At 45.7% G+C, this 24,663-nt stretch overlaps 2 protein-coding genes across 9 annotated transcripts; one reads left to right on the top strand and one right to left on the bottom strand.

Moving 5' to 3' along the window:
- Positions 1-1,481: 1,481 nt before the first annotated feature.
- MB (myoglobin) lies at positions 1,482-12,439 on the bottom strand. Of its 2 annotated transcripts, XM_044441216.1 has the most exons (4): positions 12,231-12,439; positions 8,911-9,133; positions 3,742-3,914; positions 1,482-1,924 (listed from the first exon to the last, which is right to left on the bottom strand). In XM_044441216.1, the coding sequence occupies exons 1-3, from the start codon at positions 12,323-12,325 to the stop codon at positions 3,768-3,770; spliced, it is 465 nt and encodes a 154-aa protein (XP_044297151.1). In that variant the 5' UTR covers positions 12,326-12,439; the 3' UTR covers positions 1,482-1,924; positions 3,742-3,767. The 2 variants fall into 2 exon arrangements, with proteins under 2 accessions (XP_044297151.1, XP_044297148.1); XM_044441213.1 differs by having other exon boundaries at positions 1,482-3,914; positions 12,231-12,438.
- On the top strand, positions 9,146-24,525 carry LOC123028892 (apolipoprotein L2-like). Of its 7 annotated transcripts, none has more exons than XM_044441207.1 (4): positions 9,146-10,423; positions 19,142-19,239; positions 19,902-20,040; positions 23,308-24,525. In XM_044441207.1, exons 2-4 carry the CDS (start codon positions 19,209-19,211, stop codon positions 24,188-24,190), a joined length of 1,053 nt encoding a protein of 350 aa, XP_044297142.1. In that variant the 5' UTR covers positions 9,146-10,423; positions 19,142-19,208; the 3' UTR covers positions 24,191-24,525. The 7 variants fall into 7 exon arrangements, with proteins under 7 accessions (XP_044297142.1, XP_044297143.1, XP_044297147.1 ...); XM_044441208.1 differs by lacking the exon at positions 9,146-10,423 and adding an exon at positions 12,518-12,690; XM_044441212.1 differs by lacking the exon at positions 9,146-10,423 and adding an exon at positions 12,711-12,736 and having other exon boundaries at positions 19,905-20,040.
- Positions 24,526-24,663: the final 138 nt, after the last annotated feature.

Here is a 24,663-nt window from a genome sequence, read left to right as displayed (position 1 = left end):
AACCAAGCTTAAGTTCTGGATTCTGCTTCCAATAGTTAGGGTTTCTGTTACCTTCCACATTGTCTTGTCTTGTTGAGAAGCTCCTATTGAAGAAGCATGGTTAAGAGCAGGGTAAACACGGATGTACACACACAGTTCATATCTAGCTTCATTCCCTGAGCTCATCAGATGCCCTTAGACAAGTTTCTCTCAGCCCAACTCCCTCTTCATTATGGGATAATATTACTGGCCCATGTTAGCAGGCCATTGGGAGGTTTATAGGGATCATGTGTGTGAATACAAGACCAACCTTGACATCATGTGGTGTTCCAAGGAAAAAGCGTCACTGGCATTCAGCTACTAAGCACTTCATAATTTAGTGCATTGGCTTGTAGCCCTTTCACAGCTTTGATACTTGCTAATCCTCTGGCTTCTTCACTCCAGGTAGTGTTGGATGATGTGGTCTGCTTGGTTCCGTTCCAATCCAATGTCAGGCTGACTTTTGGAACAGAAACAGCCTCATTTGCTTTGTTCTGAGAAATGGATGGGGCAGTTCTCCCAGATCTCTTAGCAGCTTTCAATACCATCTAATAAAATATCCTTCTGGATTATATCTCTGGGTCGGGCACAGGGAGCATGATGTTAATGGTGGTTCTGACCTTTCCCAGATGAGCTGTCTTGGAAGGCGCTGCTGCTGAACTTCTGCTCCATCCCACAGCCTTTAGTCTGTGGAATGCCACAGGATTCCACCTTGTCCCCAGTGCTTTTCAACATGAACATGAAACTTGAGGACACTATTGATCTGAAGGGCTATCAATATATGGGTGACACTCAGGTCTCATTTCCATTTCCATTTAAGGATCTTTTCCATTTAAGGATCCTGGGAAAGCTCAAGAGGAATACTTTTCAACAGAGTAGACTGGTAAGCTAGTGGGGACCCTATCTAGAAAGGGAGGGTCTTAACTCAGTTATTCACATTGTGGTGACACCCAGGCTGGATGTTTGTAATGCACTGTACCTGGGACTGCATTTGTGGATGGTTCAGAAACTTCAGCTGATGCAATATGTCCTCCCACAGTTTGGTAGGGCCAGATGTGGCACTGATATTGTGCCAGTTGCACAGGTTGCCAGTGCATTTCTAAAGCCAGTTCAGAGAGCTGTTCATAAAGTTTTGAACTGAGACAGGTTGCATGCAAGTTACTTGAAGGATCACTTCTGTACCAGCTTGTCTGCAATCCAAGGTTATCAGCGGAGGCCTTTCTCACTTGCCCACCAACAAGGGCAGCTGGTTTCATGAGTACAAAGGAGAGGGCCTTCTCAGTGCTGGCCCTGCATCTGTGGAATCAGCTCCCTCAGGTGTTCCATCAAGTCCCTTCTTTGCATGTCTTTGGGGAAGCTCTTAAGCACCACCTGCTTTGCTGAACCTGATGGCTTGGAATGTTTTTATTGCTATAATTTTCTTGATTCTCATATAGATTTGTCTTCAAGAAGCAACACACACATCAAGGAAATACAGTTTATTAAATTAAAATACACACAGCTTGCCATTTAGTGTAACATACTGAAGTGTGAAGCAGCTTCTAAGGATCAGAGGGAAATACACTTTTAAACATAGTTCATCAGCAGGGTTAGCACAAAAGTCTTTGGAGATTAACTGTGCAATCTTATGCATGTACACTCTGCGTACATTCAGTGAGCTTTATGCCCAGGTAATTAGATATAAGATTTCAGCCAAAGGCCATGCACCTGGTAGCAAGTCCCACAGAACTCAGGTTTGGAAAGCTGCAACTAAACAAGCAAGAACGGGTGCTTCAGCATCTCTAATTTGGCAACTCTTCCTAAGCTCTATGACATCACAGGATAGGATGACATCAGGCCACATGTGAATGTTAAGGTGGCAAGGATGTGGGCAGCACCTGGAGGATCTGGCATGTGCAGGTAAGTCCTGTGAGGAACATTACACACCGTCCTTAATATACCAGAAACCAACACATACATGGCTTAATATTTAGACATATCCAGTTTTCTGAATGAAATCATATGAAAAAGAACCACTCCTCTAAAAAGCCTTCTCTGAAGTCACACCCTGCCAGACCCAAAAACTGAGTCACCCATGTTTTTCCAGCCAAAGTACTTTGCAACTCCGTAGCCAAAGTATACAGTAGGCCCACACTTGTCCGTAGTCATCCTAGCCATAACAGATTATTCCATTCCACCCAGAAATTCCAGTTCACCCGGGTTGCCAGATTTTGTCCCACTGACGTCATTCACTGCTTTGGCATCTCATATATATCTCCTGTCCGATGCCAGGTGAAACTGAGATCCTGTTTGCAAAGGAACAAGAGTGGAAGGAGAGCATCCTTCATGACTTGCTGTCTAAAAGTTAAGGGAGCAATCCTATGGCACCCCAGCTGCAACTAGGGGGCATAGGAGCTTTTGGATTCCCAGATCCAAGGTCAGAAACAGAACTCTGGCCTCAGAGCTGGGGACCCATGCCTAAATACCACTCCCCCACTGCCACCTTGCAGCTGATGCAGAACCATGTCAGCTGCTTCTCTGAAGCTGGAAAATCAACTTTGGAGAAGGACTAGAGGGTGTTCCAGGGGCAAGGCGAGGAAAAACTGGGGTAGCCAGGACACAAGGTCTCCTGATTGTGCACCTACCTTCTTCCCACGTCGCCCAAAATGCCACAGCTAGACAGCTGAACACAACCTCAAGATGGTCTTTGGGAACATTTCCCCCAGGTATTACTAAGCACTCTGTCATTTCTTCCCATAGTATGACATCAGGATGTTAGCCAAGGTACTGAGGATGATACCTCAGGTAACTTTTTAATGAATCAGCGCAGTCATCTCTATGTCTTTTATGGATCATCTTTATTCTATCGAGCCAAACATTGCAAAGTTTATACTGAAGAGCAAAAGCAGCCACAGTTAACAGTTCAAGCTGCATATGATGGCAGCAGCCTTTTCACCCATTCATATCTAAAGCTGAGGGTAGGATTTAAAAGGCCAATGAAAAAGGGGTAATCCCCTGCACACCTTTCTCCCAGGTGGGTGCAATTCTGGTACTGGGGCCTGGTTGAGGGGTGGAGACAACTTCTGGCAACCAACCACTCGAATACGGATGGCAGGCCAAAAAGATGCTCATCATGACAATGCCCAGAACCACATCTTGGGAAAGAATCCCAAAATGCAGGCCACTGTCTTGAGCCATGTCAACAAACCAGTTTTCTAAAGGGTCTTTTGCCTGTTGAAATTGAGCCACCTCAAAAGATGTTGCATCAACAAGGAAGAAAATACTTTTGGTGGCTACTAATTTTGATGGGCAAGAGGGGGGCTGTCTGAGGGATCCAGTGGGCAGCTGGCTTGCTGCTGGACTGGATGAACCTTTGGTCTGATCCAGGGTAGTGGCCTTTCTTGTGGAAGGGGAAAGCTGGAGGTGGCAGCAGATGACAACAACTTCCCGCTAATCAATATGGCCCAAGCCTTTGACCCTGCAAGCCCAGGCTCCACTGCAGCCCTGCTCGCCTCTTACCCTTTAAAATCTAAAGTTTAAATCCTGCCCATGCCCCAAAGCTCCCCATCTGAATGGTGTAGAGCTGACTTAAAAAGATGTGGGCCCGCGCTCCACCATGTGCACTTTGAGCCTTAGTCTCCGAGAATTTTTCAACCTGATGCGAACTACTGTTCTGTAAAGTTACATGAGAATATTCTCCTCCTAAGCTGAGCACACGCCTACACTATGCTGCTCGTCTCTCACCAAGGAAATGTTGCCTGCCATCCTCACTAGCCCTGGAACCCGAGCTCCTTGTATCTGCTGGCCATATCATTCCGGAACAGCTCCAAAGCCTTCCTCATCGCCTCTTGGGAATCTGCCCCAAAGTCGGCAGAATGTTTTTCTGCAATGACGCCGACAATTACTTCACAAATGAACTGTGTGGAAAGAAATAGGGGGTGGAGAGGGAGAGAGGGACAAAGTTAGAAAGGCCAGTCTAGCATAGATGTTAAATGCCAACATGAGGAATATACTCAACTCAAAACAGGAAAGGACGTCTGTAAAGCATAAACATGTGCATTCTTTTAAAAATTATTTTTAAGTAACTTTACATTGAAGTCCTAAGCCCATTTACTTGGGATGAGTCACTCTTACTTAACTATTTGTGCCCTGCCTTTCATTCAAAGAGCTGGTGATTAGAGACACCACTCGTCTCCAAACAGAGAGAGAGAGAGAAAGTGGACAAGAGAGGGTGCTGTTTTGCAAACAAAATGCCACGCTAATTTATAAGCATAGCATAGACGCAACATTAGAAACAATCATTGCAATATAAATAGAAATGCAATTCATCTCAGCAGGGTGTGGAGGGCTGCAACCAGATGGCCTGCATGCCGCACCAGAGTCCAGGGCTGATGGCAAGGCAACTTCAAGGACCAGCTCTTACCTGGGACTGAACAGTCCCTTACACAGAGGACCCCTTCATGAGGCCTTCAAATAGAGGGCTGTCCTCTGCAAAGGAGGACACATGGCCACTCCATGGGGCAGTTGCAGAAAAGGCCTTCTTAGCAAAGAGGGAAGAAGCACCTTCCTGGAACTGCTCATTTTCTGGCCAGTGCTGACACTGGCCTTTCTCCTGCCATGGTCAATGTCCTGGGGAATAGAGAAGAGGTGTGGTGTGGCGGTTGCAAGTGTTGGAGTGACTTTGGGCCAGGGTTAGCCTACCTCACAGGGCTGTTGTTCTCAAGATAAAATGGAGAGAGCTTTGTCAGCTGCCCTGGGTTCTTTGCAAGAGGAAGAAAGGCAGCCATAAATGTAATGTAATGTAATGTAATGTAATGTAATGTAATGTAATGTAATGTAATGTAATGTAATGTAATGCCAGGATAATAACCTGCAATGGATCTTTAGTCCTCTCCCTGGTAGCAGGGGCCAAAGCATCCTTCTCTTCCTTTCTGCTGCCCCAGGATGACGATGTGCCTTGCCTGAAGTCTGCGCACTTAATGACTGGCAGCTGAAATGTGTGAACTGACTCTGTTATGTCTGAGGAGAGATGATGTGACAGAAAAGTTCTAGCCACATCCCACAGGCAGAAAAATTCTGTGATGATGAGCCTCAGGAAGTACTGGAGTTTGGAGGGGTCCATCTTAAGTCAATATGAGACCACAAGTTATTTAATGTGTGCCTTTGACTCAGAAGATGGCCTGGTACATCGCCCACTGAAGGCGCCCTTGATGTTCCTCGAGCATGCAAGTCGTCATACCCAGGCCTCGCTGTTCCATGGTTTTCAGGTGATGCTTTAATTACTCTGCTGTTTTAAAAGGGTGAGCTCAAACCATTTACACATCACCTTTAGGGGTGAACAGCCAAGGAAGGGAAAGATTTTTCAGCAGGAATTTGACATTGCCCACCAATCAGATCAGAACCACGTTCCAGATCCGGTTGCTCTGTCACTTTTGCAACCAAAACAAGAAAAGACTGTTTTAGACACATGCTTTAAGGGAGTGTGAATAATGTGATGGTTCGTGGTAGGCATGCTTAAATTATAGCCTGACACATTTTAAAATGTTCAACCATTTTGGCAGGAGTCCATAGTTCATTTACTTGAAAATATTCTATGCATAGGGCAGTCAGTCTTCAGGGAACTTCAGGGAAAGCATGGAGCCTTTTAGTGGACTGAGGGTGGAGATTTGCATTTGGGAATTTGCAAAATTAGGCAAGTGTTTGCTTGGTTTGGTGCCATGTGTACGAAGGGGCAGGGAACACAAACACTGTCCTTGAAACAGTGCACTAGCAGGTATCTTCTTACATGGAAGCTATTTCTGTCTAGTGCAAACCATTTCCAAAACTGAGCTCAAAAGTGTGGTGCAGGAAAATAGAACCACCTGTATTGGAATACTATTTTATTCCTGAAAGCTAAAATTCCTGGCTCTGCAGAATTTGTAAGATGTGTGTTTGAAAGTTTCAATCTCTTTCCAACTTCCTGAAATAGGAGAGTCCATCTCAAGACTTGCCAGAAAACACAAACAATTCAGAACATTTTCTGAAACATTGTAAACATGTTTTTATTGAAAGTGGCTTTTAACAGCTGGGAATAATCCCACATGGGGAATGTGCCTGTGTGTGATGGTAGAGAGCTCAGTTTTCATTATACTTTATCTATGTTGAGCTGATTTTAATTGGGCATTTTATTTGCATGACTCAGTTATTACTGCTGCATTTTTCTAAAGGAAAGGAGATTCTAGATATTGGCCTCAAGTAAATTCCTTCTCAAGCAAATTGCTCCAGTTTCAGGTTCCACTAAGATGGGGGAAAGTGTTTTTGATGAGGGGAGGAAATCTAGGACTCGCTAACATCCTCAAGTTTAAGCTGTACTGAATCGTAAAGAGCCACGACATGCCCCAGGCCTGGGTACCCAGGGCCCGAATTGATTTGTCAGTTCCCTAAGTCCCCCATCAGGACTGGCTTCTCTGGGAAACAAATTGGATGGTACAGTGGCCTACTTCATGAAAGTCAGTGCTCTATTTGAAAGCTGTCCGGTCCAAGCCCAGTTTAAAGCTAAAGAACCCTTCTAAGGAGGTTGAGCCAGCCGGGGCCTTGAAGGAGCCAACCCACATTTAGCACCTGGACCGTGACTTGTGCAGGCACACTGCTGCTCTGGTCCCAGTCTCTCCCACTAGGATGCCACTGTTTATACAATATAGTACCAGCAAATTCTGGGCAACCCTGTATTCTGGCATGTGCTATACATGAGACCACCTTGAAACCTAGTTTAGAGATTGCAGCTGCTTGCTAGCAGCTGAGAAGTGGCAGCAACTCTGTTGCAAGAGCTCTGTTGGCTCACTTGTTAGTGGCGATTTTCTAGATTTTCAAGGTGTTGGATCTTATCATTTAAGCCCTGAATGGCTGGAGCCTGCGATATTTTAAGGGAACATCTCCTCTTTATACATTCTTCCCTTCTTTGTAATCATGTGGAAAGGCTTTTCTCTCTCTCCTTCTTTGTGCTATTTCTTTAAGCATGAAAATAAAAATTGATCCCTGTGAGAAGCAGGGCTTTGCTGTGGTGATGCTCACTCTAAAACAAAAAGCCGAGGCAGAGAGACTGAGAGAAGCAGGGCCACCGTCGCTGCCACCCTGAGGCCAGGTCGCGTGGGGAGAGGCTTCCTGCATTCTGAGATTTCACCAAGTCACTCAATATTCTTCAGTGAAATGGTGTGAACAGCTAAACTTTGTGCAAAAGCAGAAGGGGGGGAATAAACCTTTCCCCACGCCTTCTAGGGAGTCTCAGCCCCTGCCAGGCTGCATGTTCCAAGTGCTAGCAAGCCCAGGCAGGCGCCAGCCATGCATGCCTAGCCTGGCAGCACAGTGGCGGTGGAGGCATGGCGCCTTGAATTGGCAGAGTAGCCAGCAGTGCCCTCGATTCCACAGGGCAAAGTTGTGAGATTTAAATTTAGAAAATAGCTTTTTTATTCTGGAACAGTAAATTTCAAGATAATGTTATCCATTTGCTCCTTCTTTTTCCTAATATGAAATGATTTGTCCAGGTTTTCTTCAGAAGGAATTTATTTATTTTTGTTTGATCCTGTATATATGCAGTATTATACTGTTTTTTTTAATGCCAGCTGAACTAAGAAAGCAATCCTTTGGTGTCCAAGAAAGAATCACAGGGACCATAGGATATTTTTGTATTCTCCCCACTGAACTCATAGATCCTTCTGCAACCTCAGAAGGGGAATTTGAGATTCAGACCCTTCCCCGGTTCTCATCCCCACTTGTTTTCCAAGGTGAGTAAAGTGACCTTGCGTGACCTCACAGAGGTCCAGAAGGGTGGGTTCTTGGGATACTGTCTGGAGCAGGATACCAGAGCAGATGGAGCTTGGGCGATAACTGGAGCACAATCACTCTGTGTCTACCCAGAAATAAATCCCATGGACTTCCATAGGATTTACTCCCAGTTAAGCAGATATATAATTGCACCTTAAGCCTTCCACTGAAACCAATGGGACTTGAAAATGCTCACCGTGGGCTGGATCGTTCAACTACTTTGCAGACCAATTAATTATTATCATGCATGAAAGAGAATGTGTGTCTGCTAGCGCCATTGCACCAAGAGCAGGCAATCTAGGCAGCTGAAACGTGGTGTGCATGCTATTTGGGCAGGTAGCAGTGGCGGTGGGTGTCTCAAGGCTATCTGGTTTTGTAAATGCATGAATTCATTTTAATTGGTTTAAATGTCTCTGTGTGCTTTAAGCTGCACTACCACCTTCACCCACTAGGTGACAGAAATCACTAACCAGCAAATAGCAGCTGCTGTAGTGGCCGAAAGGACGGAGTGGTCCAGCAGTCCAGTTGTGGGGCTACCCCCTCAGGGGAATGGAGTGGACAGACCCTGCCCTCAGGGAAGGAACAGGAGCACATGATGGCAAGCACCATGCCTAGGTTTGCCAACCAGTCTGACTTTACTCAGCCAGCAACGTGCCTGGCCCCGACGACTGTGTGCAATTGCCGCATCAAAAGAATGGCTACTCAAACTCATACAACGCCAAGTCCATTTGCCAGTTAATGATAACATTCGCTCTGTGTTGAACTAGTGATTTGGCTAGAAATATAAGCACTTCTGAGGAATAATTATATGAGTTTATAACACAGGAGAAAGTGGCTTCCCCCAGCACAAATAACAGCTCTGTGTCCAGAAAATGAAGTTTCTTTTTCTACATTGCTCTCCTGTATCATTTGATAGGATGCAGCAAACAGACACAAACACACCCTGCAAAAGGGAATACAGACCTCACAACTTTCCCTTTCATCCGGGTCACTCAAGTACAGTCATCTGCCAACACCTTTCCACACCTACAATACACACACCCCCATGCATGTACACACACACACACACACACACACACACACACACACACACACACACACACTCACTCTTACCTCAAGGTACTTGATGGGGATTTTGTGTGTGTTGGCATGGGTCTGTGCCAGTGGGGCAATTTCTGCCTCATGGTGCCCCTTCTGCTTCAGGATCCTTCCCAAGGCAGTCAGGACCGTGGTTCCATGCTTCTTGAGATCTTCTGAGTTCTTCATCTCATCAAGCGTCTTCAGATTTTTGAACTTGGCAAAGCGATCCTGGGTCTCCGGGTGGTTCTGAAACATTCTGCCAATGGAATTGGAGAGCTCACTGGGCAGTCGAGTGAGTGATGCAGAGTAAATAGCATCTCCTTTGGAGATGCCTGTCACACGGCACCGCACCTATAGCTACCTATGCCATTTTGGGCCTTCTTATTATAGTAATGGGGGAATTATGACATCGCCTCAGCCCACTCTTTGCAGGAACAGTGAAGAATAGAGGTTTCCATTTTCAGAAATTAATTCAAACAACTGCATGAATCGCCAGCATTTTAATTGGACCTCATCTCAGTTGAAAGAAACATGCCAAGTTTCTGGTCAAAATTCATTTCAGGCCTTTTTTTAAAATGCATATATCTGAAAGACAATCTTACTAGGATTGTGAATCCAAGTAATCAGTGGAGAAATTGATTATAGATGTAGGGCAAGATCCACAGGAGAGTTCAGCATGTTTAACCCCATAGACATTAATGGTCATACTGCACTGCAGTTATAAGTCTGACCATTTTTATCATGCTAGTGGGAGTTGGCAGGTCGCAGAAAATTATGCTGGTCTATAGACTCAAAAACATTTAAAATGATTGCAGATATTTGCAAAATTTATTGAGATCCCACTTTTTCAAAAAAGCTGGGCACCCTCTTCAGCCCCTCCAAGGCGCACAAATGCACTTTCATGGGGCAGTCCACAGCTGCCAAAACGGGGATCACAAGACCCAGCTTGAGAGCTGGCTTTCGCAATCTCCAGGGGGGGAAGGTTTAAAGGGGTGAGGAGAGAAGCCTCGGCAAGCCCCAAAAGGCTCAGAATCGCCACAGGGGAGGGGAGCCAGTGCCAGTTGCCTCCAAGGGGCTTTTCTGCAAAAACCCAGAAAACACTTTCCAAGAGCAGCAGGAGCTTTTGGCTGCCCTTGGCAAGGGAATCAGTAGCTGACAACACGAATTCAAATGACATGATACTTCTTCAGGGGTACAGCAACCCCTACAAAAATCCACAAGTTTTTGGAATGGCTTTTGCCCTCCAATAAACCACCCTGGGAAGATGGGTCTGGGTTCACACGACACAGTCATCCATCAGGGGGTAGCAATCCACATAGTCATGTCATGTGAACCCAGCCACTATCTTAATTTCTGTGTTATCTCAGTCTGTCAGAATTAAATGTCAGCTATCACGGGCTTCCTATGAGTGACTAGCTGATTAAGAACAGGAAGCAAAAGGTAGGAATGATCGGTCAACCCATGGCTTGGAAGGAAAAGGGCCTACGAAGAGTCTGTATTCGAACCAGTGCGGTTTGCATTGTTCATCAATGATCTGGAACCAAAGGTGAGCAATGAGATGACCGAATTCACAGGCGATGAGGACACAAAATGGGTTCAGTGCATGTAAGCACACAGTGGGGTGACAGAAAAAACTTTACACAATCCCAACTTTACACATCACTGATTGGGGAAGAGATCATAGGGTTCAGGTATGTAGCTCAGCAGAGACCAGGGGTGCAGAATCTCAGGGGGCCAAATCCAGCCCTCCTGGGGCTCTAATCTGGCCCACTAGGGTTATGCAGATCAGTTGGCAGTTTCACAGCTTCTGTGTTGTTTTTGTTTTTGTTCTGTGCCATCATGTCATTTCCAACTTATGCAACCTATGAATAGAAGTCTATACTTGACAGCCCTGCTCAGCTCTTGTAAACTCAAGGCTGTGATGTCATTTATGGAGTCAATCCATCTCCTTGCTGGCCTTCTCCTTCCTCTTCTGCCGTCAACTTTTCCTAGAATCATTATCTTCTCCAGTGTGTCTTTCCTTCTTATGATGTGCTCAAAGTACAACAGTGTCAGTTTTGTCAGTTTTGCTTCTAGGGAAAGTTCTGGTTTGATTTCCTCTAGGACCCAACTATTCATCTTCTGGTCAGTCTAGGGAATTTGCAAAGCTGCCTTCCAGCACTGTGCTTCAAATGCAGTGTTTACCCCATTCAAAATGACAGAAATGCCTCTCTCATTAATTACTTATGCTGCGAGTTTGGCAGTAAAATATGCTGGGGGATGGTATTTTGTAGGGATGTGTAAGGACCCCATCTGCAGGGGGAATCCATCAGATTCCCTAGGCTCGGCTCCTCAGACTCCAGTCCAAGTTCCTGCACCCCTTTTCCACCTCCTGCAGCTGCTTCTGATGGGGGAGGCTGCTAGTTGTGCAACTGGGGGTCACTGAGCATTTATGGAGGCCCTCTTGGCTCCACTTGCTTTGCAGGACTGGGCCCAGCAGGAGAAAAAAATTGCAGGTGCTAGCAGCACAGATTCCAGAATGGTTGGTCCCAGCTCTAGTATTTTGCTCCCTTGCCTTATCTTCAGTCCCACCCATGTTGGGTTGCTCCCCAAAACCTTTTCCAAAATAGAATCCAGCCCTTAGTCTGGAGTAAGTTCTTCTACCCCCAGTGAAAACAGAATCAAACTTGATGAGATGGACAGCTGTCTTTCGAGAGCTTCCTCAGTCATATGTACAGTGTGCAAACTATTCTGTACCGAAAAGAAGCACACAAAGGTAGGAAAAGAAGCCCCATCCCTTCCTCACCTCCCTGTATTCGGAAACGTTAAGCAGTTTTATCCCAGCCCTAATGCCAAAAGTGAGCTGGACCTGGGAGGAAATTGCTTATTAATAGGAAACTGTGCAATAAAGTAATGCAGAAGGTTGTGGGGAGGCACGTTGCTCCTCTTAACCAGGTGTTCATTTTGATATAAAGGATACATCATATAGGGAAGGAGAAAAGGGGCTTTCACCTCACAGAGTCCTATCAATCCTGGCAAGCAGGACTGCCATTTCCTGTCCTAATCCTCTCTGTTTGTCATTGTTAATCATTTGTTCAGTGATGCCAGTTTAAATGGCAACAGTTCAAAACACCTTGTGGAGAGGATTTGAAACACTCTCTTAAGCTGAATAACTTATCTAATTATGAAAAAGCTGATACAAATGAAGGCAAAAAATGAAGTTCTTCTATTCATCTGCCAGGGGATCGTCACCTCTGTTTTGCCCATATAATTTTTAAACTCTTAGCCATCTTCCTAGGAGGGATTTAAAATGCCACTCTGCCGATGTCTCAGGAGCACAGCTTCTCCAGTTTCCGTCACAGGCTTCTGCTTACCTGATGATCACTTCCTGCCCATGGGAGGGGAGGTCTGGTTCCACTTTCCCCCAGATGTCCACGACCTTCTTCCATTCCTCATCACTTAGCCCCATAGCGCCCTGCTCAAGAACAATGGAAAGCAAGCCCTGTAGCTGAAGAGACGCAAGCAGCCTGTGCCTGTGCTTCCTTGAGGGGAGTGTGAGCCATGGGACTTGTGGGTTTAAAGAGGCGGACTTACAGACTGACACCTGTCACTTGACAACTCGCGTCTAGGTCACTCTCGTCAAACGCTCGCTCTCTTTCTCTAGCTATTTTGAGTCAGGTGCTATTGTGGTGGGCCCAGATGAAATAATCTCTGTGTCTGGTATCAGACTGGCATAGATCCCATGGCCAAACTGAAAGGGCATTGACCGCACGCGGTGCCAGGAACCTGTCATTCAGCTTCCATCCCAAGAGCACAGAAGGCAACGTCAGAATCGTGAGTTCTGTATTTGAGAAGAAAATATTACATGGGCGATCAGCTAGTGAGTCAGCAGAGCCTGGGGAACTTTCCCCCACTACCATGACATTTCCAGAATCTAAATTGCACACCACCAAGTTGTTGCTGTTGCCATGGGGAGAGAAATATAGGTATTCCCTCATCACCAGCAGGGAATGAAGGAAGCTGAGAAAGACCCTCTGTGTCACTGCTTTGAGAGCGAGTGTGGTGCAGTGGTTAAGAGTGTGGGACTGGGACTCAGGAAATCTGGGTTCTAGTCCCCACTCAGCCCAGGAGCCAAGTGGGTGGCTTTGAGCCAGTCACAGACTCCCTCACAGGGCTGCTGCTGTGGGGATAAGACTGAGGAGCAGAATGATACAAGCTGCTCTGAGTTCTGCAAGAAAGAAAAAGGCAGGACAGAAATCTAGCAAATAAATAAATAAATAAAATGCAAAGGCCCTATTCTGACTCTGAATTAAAAATAAAAGCATCAGTCATGGATCTCTGGCACAAAGGCTGATCTGGCTCTCAGAACTGAAGTCTAGCAAGTGCCAGGACTGTTCCTGTTTATCAACAGACACCCAGTTGACCTTGCCATCGTTCCCAGCAAGAACTAAGAGAGTGTATTTCTTATCCACTCCCTAACCCTTTTAGCAGCTCCAGTTGTTTTGAAACCAAAATGAATGAATAAATGCTGGAGGTGGCTGAGGACAGGAAATCAGCCCTTGCACTTGAGGATTCCTGAGACTTAGACCTGCATTCCTGCTCCTGAATCAACAGCACTCATTCCCTCTCGCCTTCCTGGTGGGTCTGCTGCCCATCTGCTTCCACCGGGGGTGGGGGGCAGGCCCTGTATCCTGCAGTGACTGACCTCTGTAAAACAGGATGCGTGCCCATTCTGTGATAGGTGGAGGCAGGTGGCATCGGTGGCAGTGGCTTCATCTAAAATTTTAAGCAGGCATTCCTGGTGAATAACCCTACTCCCGAAATAGGTTTGCTCTTGTTCTGCTCGTTCTGGACCAGCCAGAGCCCTTCTTTCCATGCCTGTGATGCATTTACATGGGTGCAAATATAGGCTGTTTGAAATACAGTTGTGAAGTGATTCCTGAAGAACAACCCAAAGACCAGGTGGTGAATCAGTGGCAAGGTAATGACAATTTCTCTGGTTATTTCCCCCCAGAACTGGCCTGATCCAGATCTACTTTCATTACTCATCAAGCTGTAACAGCAGCATACCCAAGAACTTTGCTAAAAAGTAATGCCTACAACCCATACAAACGTTGCCTTCCCACAGCTTAATCCAGCCTTGTATGAGACCCATTTGTCCATGAGCTACTGCCCTCTGCTGGCCCTACAGGAGAAATGCAGCAGGAGAAGCCTTATTTGGGTTCACTGCTGGATCATTTATGACACAGTGCAAAAAGGAAAGAAAAATTCTGGGGTGGTGCCACAGCATGTTGTGAAGGTGGTGAAGCTACTATAAGGCAGTGGATGCAAGCATCTTCCATTCACCTCCACAGGGCAGGGGAACCAAATGTGCCATTTAAACACCCAGATTTATAGAAAGTCAGTGACAGGAGGTAGCAGGTGGGCTCATTAACATCTGATTAACAGGATGCAAATTGCTATTAGCTTTGACATCAATTATCCCTGAGCAAATGCATATCTGTCAAGTCGAGATGGGCTACATAAACCATCTCTGTACAGTAGAGGCCTAAATGATGGATATTGCATTTGGGAGTAACAGATGGAAGATCATGACTATTTTAAATCATCTGTTTTTCCCAGCATATAGTCTTCTAAACCTTACACTTAAAATGACAGACTTCAAGTATAATTGCTAGGCAAACACATAAATACACTTGTAGCTATTGTGACGTCCACACAATCCTCTTACAATTGCTTGTTATTTCTCCCTAGCCTGATGGCATCATTCCTGAACTTTCATGTCCTCAATCCTAAAAGTGACATTAGCAAGTTACAGGCAAGCAGCCAAACTTGCTGGGAACTCTCCAACTTACCCTTCCATTTATTCACAGCACTTCCTGCATTTTGCAGCAGTTTTAGTTCACTTGGGAAAAGATCACTCGGCTCTTAATGTATGTGCAAATGCACAGAATTATTGGTGTGATGCTGCCATTTGTGCAGCTGGATGAATTCTCCGGGCCAGCTGATTCTTTGCTTGTCCAGATAGAATAGCTTCTGTTCTGTGGAAGCGATATGGGGGCATTCTGACAGAGGCCACTTTTGCATTGTAGAACATCCCTGGCTGGCCAGCATTTTGCCCGGGCAGGCAGATCACATCCACAGGCATCATGGAAGTAAATCAAAGAATTACACACAGCCAGAGACTGAGCGATCTCCAGCCACTGCTCCCAGCCCAACCCCCAGGTAGCCCAGCCTCCCAGGTAAGAGTGGGAGCCACCAGAATTCCACCATACCAACCAGTGATCATGGCCTGAATCTTCAGCCAATGGACTTCTGTCATTGCGACCTGGTCAGCACAGGTATAAAGGAGGACTGCTCCATGTGCTCAGGGTCAATTGTGCCTCTTGCTAGCAATCAAACTGTCTTGAGAATAAAATGGAGTTTTGCAGCTCTCATCCTTGTCGTGCTTAACTGAGCGGAGTGTGCCAGGTCTGAGCCCCTGCTGTCCTTCAGCATCACCAAAAAGGTGGGATTGCACCACCAGACTTAGAGCAGCAATTAGCACATTTGCCCATGTTAATTTATAGGCATAGATGCATTTAAAGAAGATCTATTTATTCCATTTCTATCCCACCCAACAGCTGAAGCTCCCTAGTAAGCTCACAAAAAAGGCAATTTAAATGGAAATACAATCCATCCCAATATAGTTCATACAGAAGTAAGGCTGGGAACAGGTGACTTGAGTTTCTGCCTGTTCAGGCGCTTTCTGGGTGCTGTTGATGGGCAACTTCAAGGGCCCCTGCTGGGTCTCCATTTTTTTGCTTCTTTATCGATAAAGCAGACTTGGACTATCCTTCAAAGAGAGGACAGTCCTCTGTAAAGGGGGACATGTGGTCACCTTATATAACTTGGCTGCTCCACTTGGTATTATTCCCACCTGGAATCTTGGAAATTGATCATAAATTAAGAGTGTTGCACTGTATACAATTTTAGCACCACCAGCTCTCACCATTTGTTCTATGGTAGAAATTAATGCACGCGTCAGGATGTGGCCAGGGCAGGGCAGGCCGTCTTGCAGGAGCTGCTTTGATTTTTACTAGAACCACAAGATTTGCTAACCAGAGGACTGATGCCATTAGGATCCTACTCTTAAAATTAGCAAATTTGGAGGCATCGGTTTTGAGCACCAGAACGGAATGGATTGCACAATGCTTCCATGCAGAAGGCTACTCCTAGTGACCACAATCTTTCTTAATTTCAACAGTATAATTTAGAATGGGGGACACAGCTGCCAGTGTTAAGCCACTGGGAATCTGAGATCATTCTGGCAAATCACCCAGAGATCTTTAAGTATGTCCAGACCTATATTCTCCCAACTGCTGGCATTGGAAAATTGGATTACTTTTATTCCATCCTTTCCCCTTTCATTAGTGGGTTTTTCCTTGACCCCCACCCCCAGTTCCCTCCCTGACACAAATCGGCTTCCCATGGTCTTGTTGAGTCATAGGGTTTTTCCACAAGGAAGTTGTTCATTGCCATATCTATTTTCAGTTTTGTTGCCATGCTGTGATCACAGCTCTGCATAAACAGCTTTTCTGCTGTATAATTCCTAGTTGGGGCTCTGCTCTATGGGAATAACTCAAATACACAAGGAAAAGCAACACCATTTCCCCCATTCTAATATAATACCCCATTTCCCCACTCTAAAGGAACCCAGGAAAGTGCTCTGTAAAATAGAACCAAACTGAAGGATTATTACATCATACCCAACCACAAGTAAGGAATCAATTCCACAATATCTGTCTCTTGTACAAAAACTCAGACTGTGGCTTGAATGCCTCAGATTTAAACAGATAAAGGCAATGTAGGGGTGGTGCGGAATACTGAGCAGTCCTTTGCTTTATAAAGAACATTGCAAATGAGCACACCTTAAACTCATAACCACCAGCAGCAGTGAATGAAGGCTAAATAGTTGTTTAAGAAAGTTTGCAGGTGCAATTTGACCTAGTCAGATGCTTCCTCTTTTATTCCAGGCAATGGGAATCACTGGAAAAATCAACTGAATTAATGCATACATATTTTGAATGGCTTATTGACAGGTGGCTGACCAGTTTGGTGGCTGACCAGTTTGTTAATACCATTCTTTTCCCTGATGAATTTTCTGTGGTAGGGAAAAGATGGAAGAAGTTGAGGGAAAGCCCCCCACTGTGTGTGGAAGAGGGCATCGGTTGTGCCACAAAAGCATATCTGAAAACTCCCCAGTGGCCAAGCACAGACTTGAACCTGCGTCTCCACAGTCCTGGCCGAACACTCTGTGCTCCCCTCCATGAAGCCTTTATCATGCGCTCCTGTTTCCTCTCTCAAGTGGGGTTTGCTTGGCGTTGGCATCCTCCAAGCTTGCCCGTGCCTTCCAGGCATTTCTGCCAGCTTTTTATGTTTGGATCAAGGAAAGTGTAGTATTATCTGGAAACGGTGAAATGAACCAAAATGAGAAGTTCATGCATTTTTGCAGTTCATGTTGTTGCAGTAGAAATGAAAGAAAGAAAGGGGGGGGGGGGTAGAAGCAGGTGTAAAGAAGCTGATCTTACCCCCACAAAGAATCCAGAAGCCAAAGCCTCAGTAAAGTGATTGGTTACTACACCACACTAGCTCTGTTTATGGGTAGCCACAGTAACTGATCTCAGAAAGGCATCCTGGCTGCGTCAACAAAAGCCACCGTCTCCTTTACTGTAAAATCACCATTACATTCTTCCATGGGGCAGACACGGCATCCGTGGGCAAGTGGCCTCTTTCCAAATCCTCTCCACCCCCATCTTGGACAAGGTGAAGATATGAAGATACGTGCTATCTTCTTGCTATCCAAACTCCAAGTCCTTTTATGAGTCTAGCTGAAATTTTCTCTTCTACTAATTAACTAGGAACTTAGCTCAGGCTACTCCCTGAAAGCAGCTCTGTGTTCAGTTTAGTGGAAGATATTCAAGCAAGTCAAAAAGGTAAGCCTGAGAGGATCTGATTAGCTATTTTGATCTTGCCAAGCTAATATTCAGCAGGCAGATGTGAGTTGTTGGCTTGATACTATAACAAGGAAAATAGGACAGTATAGAAAAGGACAAGCAGCATTATCAGGTCCTCTGAGCACCCGTCTCTGTGCATACAGAAGCTGGTTTGTTCAGTATTTCTTTCTTAGTTTCATTTTTGTCTCGTATTTAGCAAAAAGACAAGCATTTTGTTTGTTGCTGTGAAACAAATCATTGCAAAAACAACAGAGGGGAGTAGTTCAAACAACGAACGGAGAAATACCTTTGGATGAGCACATATTTTTCATGAGCTGTTAATTGTAGGAAATGTACTTAGTATGCGCTATGATCATGTCCCAATCCATTTCCCTATGATATGTCCAGCCTTCCTTCCCAGCCTTTCATAAATCATTAAACTACTAACTAATCATAGATGAATTCTGATAGTTCTCAAAATGATTAACAATTTTAAATGTATGGAAGGTATAAGTAGAAAACATATTTTATTTTCTTACATTCTACTAAATATCATGGTTTCTGGATAACATTGCTTTCAGACAGACCGAGAATAGGGAAAAGGAACTAGGGATGTGTGAGCAATCCAAGAGGGCGGCTGACGGATTTTCATGATTCAACACCCCCCTCCTGGTTTGCCAGCTCTGCTGTGGTGCCACTCAGCGTGATGCAAGTTGAGCCAGGTTGCAGGTGTCTGTCTCTAAGGCAGGCTGCTGTTTGTTCATTTTTTTTACAAAGCCACTAAGGAAAATTATATAAAATCAGCCAACTTGCACAAAATGGCACCCCAAAAGAGCAGATGGTGCCAGTTGCACAAATCAGATGACAACTACAGGCTTTGGGGTGCTGATTTTCATATAATATATAAAATACTGTGATTTGCAAATCGCATAAATTGATGTAAATTGATGTACATAGGATGAGGTGGCTAGATGGGGTCACTGGGGCAGTGGGTGTGAGCTTGTGTGGACTCCGAGGGATGGTGGAGGACAGGAGAGCCTGGAGGAATGTTCTTCCTGGGGTCGTGATGGATTGGACACGACTGTGTGACTAATAACAACAATTGTAGAGATGGTGATCCACAGGGGGGGAAAACCCAATCAGCTTACTTCTGAGTATCACACTGGAAGCAGCATATGGGACTCAGTACCACAGTAATAATTGCATGATTAAAACTGGTAAGAACACTGATGAAGATCATTTCACAAGAGTTGCCATTTTTGTTGTGATCCGCCTCCATCCTTATTTTCCACACTTAATTTCCTTCCCAGGCTTGAATGATCTCAGGCTGAGAAGAGACAGGTCTAACTACTTAGTAGCTTCGAAGGACCTGGTGGAATGGCCTCTGAAGAACGCCAGAGCTGTGAAGGTGGGTCTCTTGGTTGGGGCACACGTGTTGCCTGCAGAGGATCCCAAGTTCGATCGCAAGCATCTCTGGTTCCAAGGCTCAGCTAGGAGGTGCTGCCAAGGCCTTTCTCTACCCAGAATTCTGGGAAGCCAGACAAAGGCTCTAACGTGGAATGCAGCCTCGCGTGTGTTCTTTTGGCAGGTCTCCCAGTGGCTGCCTTGGCCCTGTGCACCTTTCAGTTTTAAGGTCCCCTTTGAAAGCTTCTTTTGTGATTGGGACGGGAAGGGTCTGCATCCACACAACCCACTGGCAAGGTAACAGAAGCATGTGTGCACACAAGCCGGGGGACTCCCTTGCCAGGGTGCTCTTTGTATTGTTACTGCTGGCAAAGGAGCACCTTCCCTTCCTTCTGATTCCACATCAGAGATCAGCAATAAGGGGAGTCTCCTCAGAGACTGGAGATATGGGAAAGTATTCCCTGGCTAGCACTAGTAAGGGAGGTTTCTGACTGGGCTCCATGGTCTGGGGGCCCCTCAGAAGCAGCGTGGTGCCTCGCATGCTGCCCACGCTCCTCATTTTTACCCCTGTTCTAGGCAGGTCATTGCACTTAGCTTTTCAAGCGGTGGTGTGTTTTGATGCCCCCCTGCATAACAAGAGGGAACTTTGTGTTTGGGGTGATTTAGCAGATCTTGAGTATGAGGATGACCCGGAACACTCTGAGTACCTGTCAGCCAGTCTGGACGATGAACAGTGGCAAAGTCTCCTGGACGAAGATGGCGATTACTACATGGAAATGTTGCAGGATGCAACTGACCCTGAGAGGTAACCAGTGTGTGGCTGTGTGCGTGGCTGTGGCTGTGTGCGTGGCTGTGTGTGTGCGTGCACATGCGTAAACTGAGTTAAACCTTGTTCAGGGTGTTAAATGTTTGTGGAATGATGATCAATAATTAACAAGTTTAAGAAGAAAACAACCACAAACAACCACAGGGCTACTCCCAGTCTTCATGGGAAAAGAAGCAGTCAGGTGGTTTACCTACTTGTAACAAGCAATGAAATCTACACTTTACAGCCCTGATCAGCAGCCATTTGGCACTCTCTGTGCCCTCCTGGGACCTTTCTGTTCTTAGAAGGGCCACTGGTTCACTGGAAAATTTGTATGAAAAGAAGGGGCTGCCTTCACACCATCCTCTTCCCGGACATGTTCAGGTTCCCTGGAAGGGGCAAGATCCTTGCGCCCCAGAAGCACTTGCCACCCCACTTGCAATGCATGCAGCAGTGGCGACACATTCTAGCTGTCCAGAGTGATTATTACCTGGGGCTGCTTTTCCTTTACTGCAACGGAGGGCCTCAGATCACCTGTTTCAGTTTGTTTCAAAAAGAATTCCACATGGATTATAAAATAAAACTTCTACATGCTGATTCAGACAGGATCGAGTGGACTTAGCAAAGGTTTCATGTAAAATTGACGCAAATACAACTGAGCCCCGTCTGTCCATCCCTTGTGCTGCTTAGTCGGCTGTCCAGGTGCCCACTGCTGATGGGCAAGCGCTGCCTCTGCCTTCTGATAGTTCTTGATCTTTCAGCCAGACGGGGCCCCTCTTTTAACGAAGGATGCCTTCACGCGGGCAACTGCTCTCGGACAGCCCCTCAAGTAGAGGAGCCACCTCAAATCCCTCTATTTGGATCAGAGGCTCCAAGTCAGCCCCCTCTGAGGATCTACTCCAAATGTTCACCTCAGTACCAGTTTGGCTTTGTTCTCTCCATTTTGCGAGTCAAACCTTTTGCTTTTATTGTGGAAACTTGACCCATTTCACTCAGTTATGTTTCTACTTTGATTTGGTCTGAAGAGCTCAAAAGGGAAATCAACAAAACATCATCTGAGCTTTGGGGAGTGGCTTGTTATTCTCATTGGTACCCAGCAAGTCCTAATCTTCTTGCAAGTTCATCTTCTTTTTTACCTTTTGATGTTTTTTTCCCTTCCCATTTGTATCTTGAACCACTTTTTCTTCCCCTTTAGAGGGAATTATAAGATTATTTTTGGTCCAATTAATCTTTTACAATCCATGTACTTATACAAATATATGCAAAGCAGTAAGAAGGGAGAGGATTGGGAGAAGAGTGCTGTTTGTTAAAAGATGCCTTTGGACTGATTGTGGCGGTGTGGTGCTTTGCTGATAAGTTCTTCCAAGATGTAAGTCCCAGAATGCACTCTGCTTACTCCTGAAAGCACCCTGAGATAACCAAGCACAGCTGTGTATTTTGATATGTTTTGTCTAATTTCACAACTTCTCCAAGGAACTAACCTGATTTCAGAAAACAAGTAGCTGAAAGGGAAGACAGCTTTAAGCTTCCCAAACCTATCCATGGTGGTCCCAAGCTGAACAACATTGTGGTGGTGATGATGATGATGATGATGGGCATTATTTTAAAGACTTTGGCATAGTCTTCATTGCCAGAGTGGGGTGGTCATACATGTTTTACTTGCATTCTGTTTAGACTACTGTATTTTGGTCTGTCCTTAAAAACTGTTTGCAAACTTCAGCTGGACCAACATGACGAGACCAGATGGTTGACTGGGCTTACTACAGGGAGTACATGACTCCCTTTTACAACAGCTACACTGGTCTCCCAGTCCAGTTCCTGGAACAATTCAGAGTTCTGGGTATGGCCAATGAAACTTTATATAGCTTGGGGCCTGGCTCCTTGAAGGGCCACCTTCTTTCATACAAGCCTGACCAGGAGGACCTTCTCTCAGGAGCATTGCCTTCAGAAATGCATTGGGTGGTTATGTGAAGAAGGACCTTCCTCGTGGCTCTTCCAAGAAGTTCCCTGCTGAGGAAAGCTGGGTTGGTTCCCTGTTTGTTGCCGTTCTGCCAGCAGACGACGTCGTTTTTATTTAAGCAAAATATGTCTTGCCCCTGCCACTCTTTTATCCTCGCAATAGCTCTCCGAAGTAGATTTGGAGAGACAGACTGAGTTCAACCAACACAATTAACTCACATTCAAGTGTTGAGTAAGGTTTACATTTGGGTTGTCGTAGAACTATGGGTTATCGTGTTCTCCAAACTCAGCTGAGATAACAAACCATGATGAACAACACACATTTCACAACCCAACAACAAACCATGAGTTCTCTTCATAGAATACATGGTTGAACAGTCATGGTCTGTCAGAGGAAAACAATGTCATGAAGGCCCACATTCTGTTTCAATGGGGAGTACTTTTTTTTTTTTTTTTTGCTCTCAGTATATATCAAAACGACTCAGAAGAGGCAGCACTACCTCCTCCGCTAAGCAAATTAAATAAAACAGATACATAATAAATGCTGCTAGCACACTTACCACTGAATCACCAAGAAAGCAAAGGAAAAGTCATACCTAACAGCATTATCATAGTTCTAATATTTCATTAGAAACAGATAGTAGAACATAGGGGCTTCTCTCTCTCCTATTCATGGTTTCCCCTACCATCCTCCCTCTTTTCTCACAGTGATACACACACACACACACACACATTGCTTCCACATTTCCTGTTTTCTGTGTGGAACTCAGGGCAGGTTACTACATTTTTAAATAAAAAAAAATCCTGTGCCATGTGGTACATCTAGAGCAGGCTGACTTGGAGCCTCTGATCCAAACAGAGGGACTTGAGGTGGCTCCTCTACTTGAGGGGCTGTCCGAGAGCAGTTGCCCGCGTGAAGGCATCCTTCGTTAAAAGAGGGGCCCCGTCTGGCTGAAAGATCAAGAACTATCAGAAGGCAGAGGCAGCGGTTGCCCATCAGCAGTGGGCACCTGGACAGACCTAAAATAGTAGGTCTTAGCGGTCTCCATGTTTCTGCGACATGTCACAGTCACGTGCCTGATGCCCGCATGAGAATGCTTTGGCTCAGTGGGTGACTGGCTGGGTTGCTGTTTGCTCACATTCCTAGAAAAAGGGTTCTTGGTTTCTCAGTGTTTGGCTTGTACATGAGCTGTGCGACACCCCAAGGTGCATCTGCACTAGATGGCCCGGGAGGCCCCTTCTGACTCACTCTGTTTCTATGTTTCTATATCTGGGGTCTTTTAATGAGCATTCCTGTCATTTTTACAGAAAAGGAAATAATCCCTGGGAAGAAATGGCCAGGGACTCTGATGCCTGCTTTCTGAAAGAATTTCCTGCCCAGAAAGAAGAAATCGAAAAATGCATCCGGTGTCTTCAGGAAATCGCCAGCAACATTGACAAGATGCATAAGAAGTGCACCATTGCCAGCATTGCGGCCAACTCTACAAGTGCCTCTTCTGGCATCTTGACCATCCTGGGTCTCACCTTGGCTCCTGTCACTGCAGGTGGGAGCCTATTCCTGACAGCCACCGGGATTGGCTTGGGGGCAGCAGCAACAGTGACGGGCCTTTCTGCTGCCTTATATGAAAATGTGAATAACTCAAAGGAAAGGAAAAGAGCAGAAGAGCTGCTGAATGAATGTGAGAAGAGCCTGAGAGAGGTGCTATATCCTGATGGAGTAGATTTTGCCTCTGGACTGGCCTCAGATTATGGGACTGTGGGTGAAAACGTCAAACACCTTGTTTCCAATGTTGCTGGTCAAGTTCCCAGCGTGTACAGGGCTGCGAAGGGGATCAAAACGAACATCAGGGCACTGAAGATTGCACGCGCTAATCCTGGCTTGAAGGCATTGGCCAAGCGAGCCACTGCTGCCTCAGGAAGCACATCCCGAGGAGTCAAGGGCATCAAACATGTGCAGAAGGCCTTTTCAGGAACCACCCTTGCGATGAGCAAAGGTGCGAGGCTGCTGAGTGCCACCACTGCCGGGGTGTTTCTCCTGTTTGATGCCTATGGCATCGTGCAAGATGCTAAACATTTGACCGAGGGAGCCAAGGCAGAAACGGCTACAGAGATCAGGCAGAAGGCTACCAAACTGAAAGAGAAGCTGCAGAATCTCAACAAGCTCTACAAGACACTAAAAGACATGGCATGAGTAAAAGAAGCCAAAGTGTACATGTCTATCTTTCCTATATGCTCACAGTAAACATGCTGCAGTGAATGTGTGTGCGTGTTTCTTCACCACTTGCAGGGCTTCCCTTCCATTGAGATTCTCCCAGTTCCTTCTCACAAGGCCTCTCCATTTGCCTCCTTGGATATGTCTGTCTCACTCTGTCCCCTTCTCTTAGTGGATCCAGACTTACCATGCCAAGCTGTCCCTGGCTGATCAGTTGCATCTTGAATGCCTCTAGTGTGGGACAGCCCACAACCTCCCTAGGTAATGAGTTCCATTGTTGTACTGCTCTAACAGTCAGGAAATGTTTCCTGATATCTAGCCAGAATCTGGCTTCCTGTAACTTGAGCCCCTAATTCCATGTCCTGCAATCTGGGATGATCAAGAGATCCTGTCCTTCATCTTTGGAGCAGCCTTTCAAGTACTTGAAGAGTACTATCATATATCACCTCAGC

This window comes from Varanus komodoensis, unplaced genomic scaffold, assembly GCF_004798865.1.
Source record: "Varanus komodoensis strain SLA01 unplaced genomic scaffold, ASM479886v1 scaffold39, whole genome shotgun sequence".
Classification (NCBI taxonomy): domain Eukaryota; kingdom Metazoa; phylum Chordata; class Lepidosauria; order Squamata; family Varanidae; genus Varanus; species Varanus komodoensis.
The sequence above is the reverse complement of the archived record's forward strand: the minus strand, read 5'-3'. Positions and strand labels throughout refer to the sequence as shown.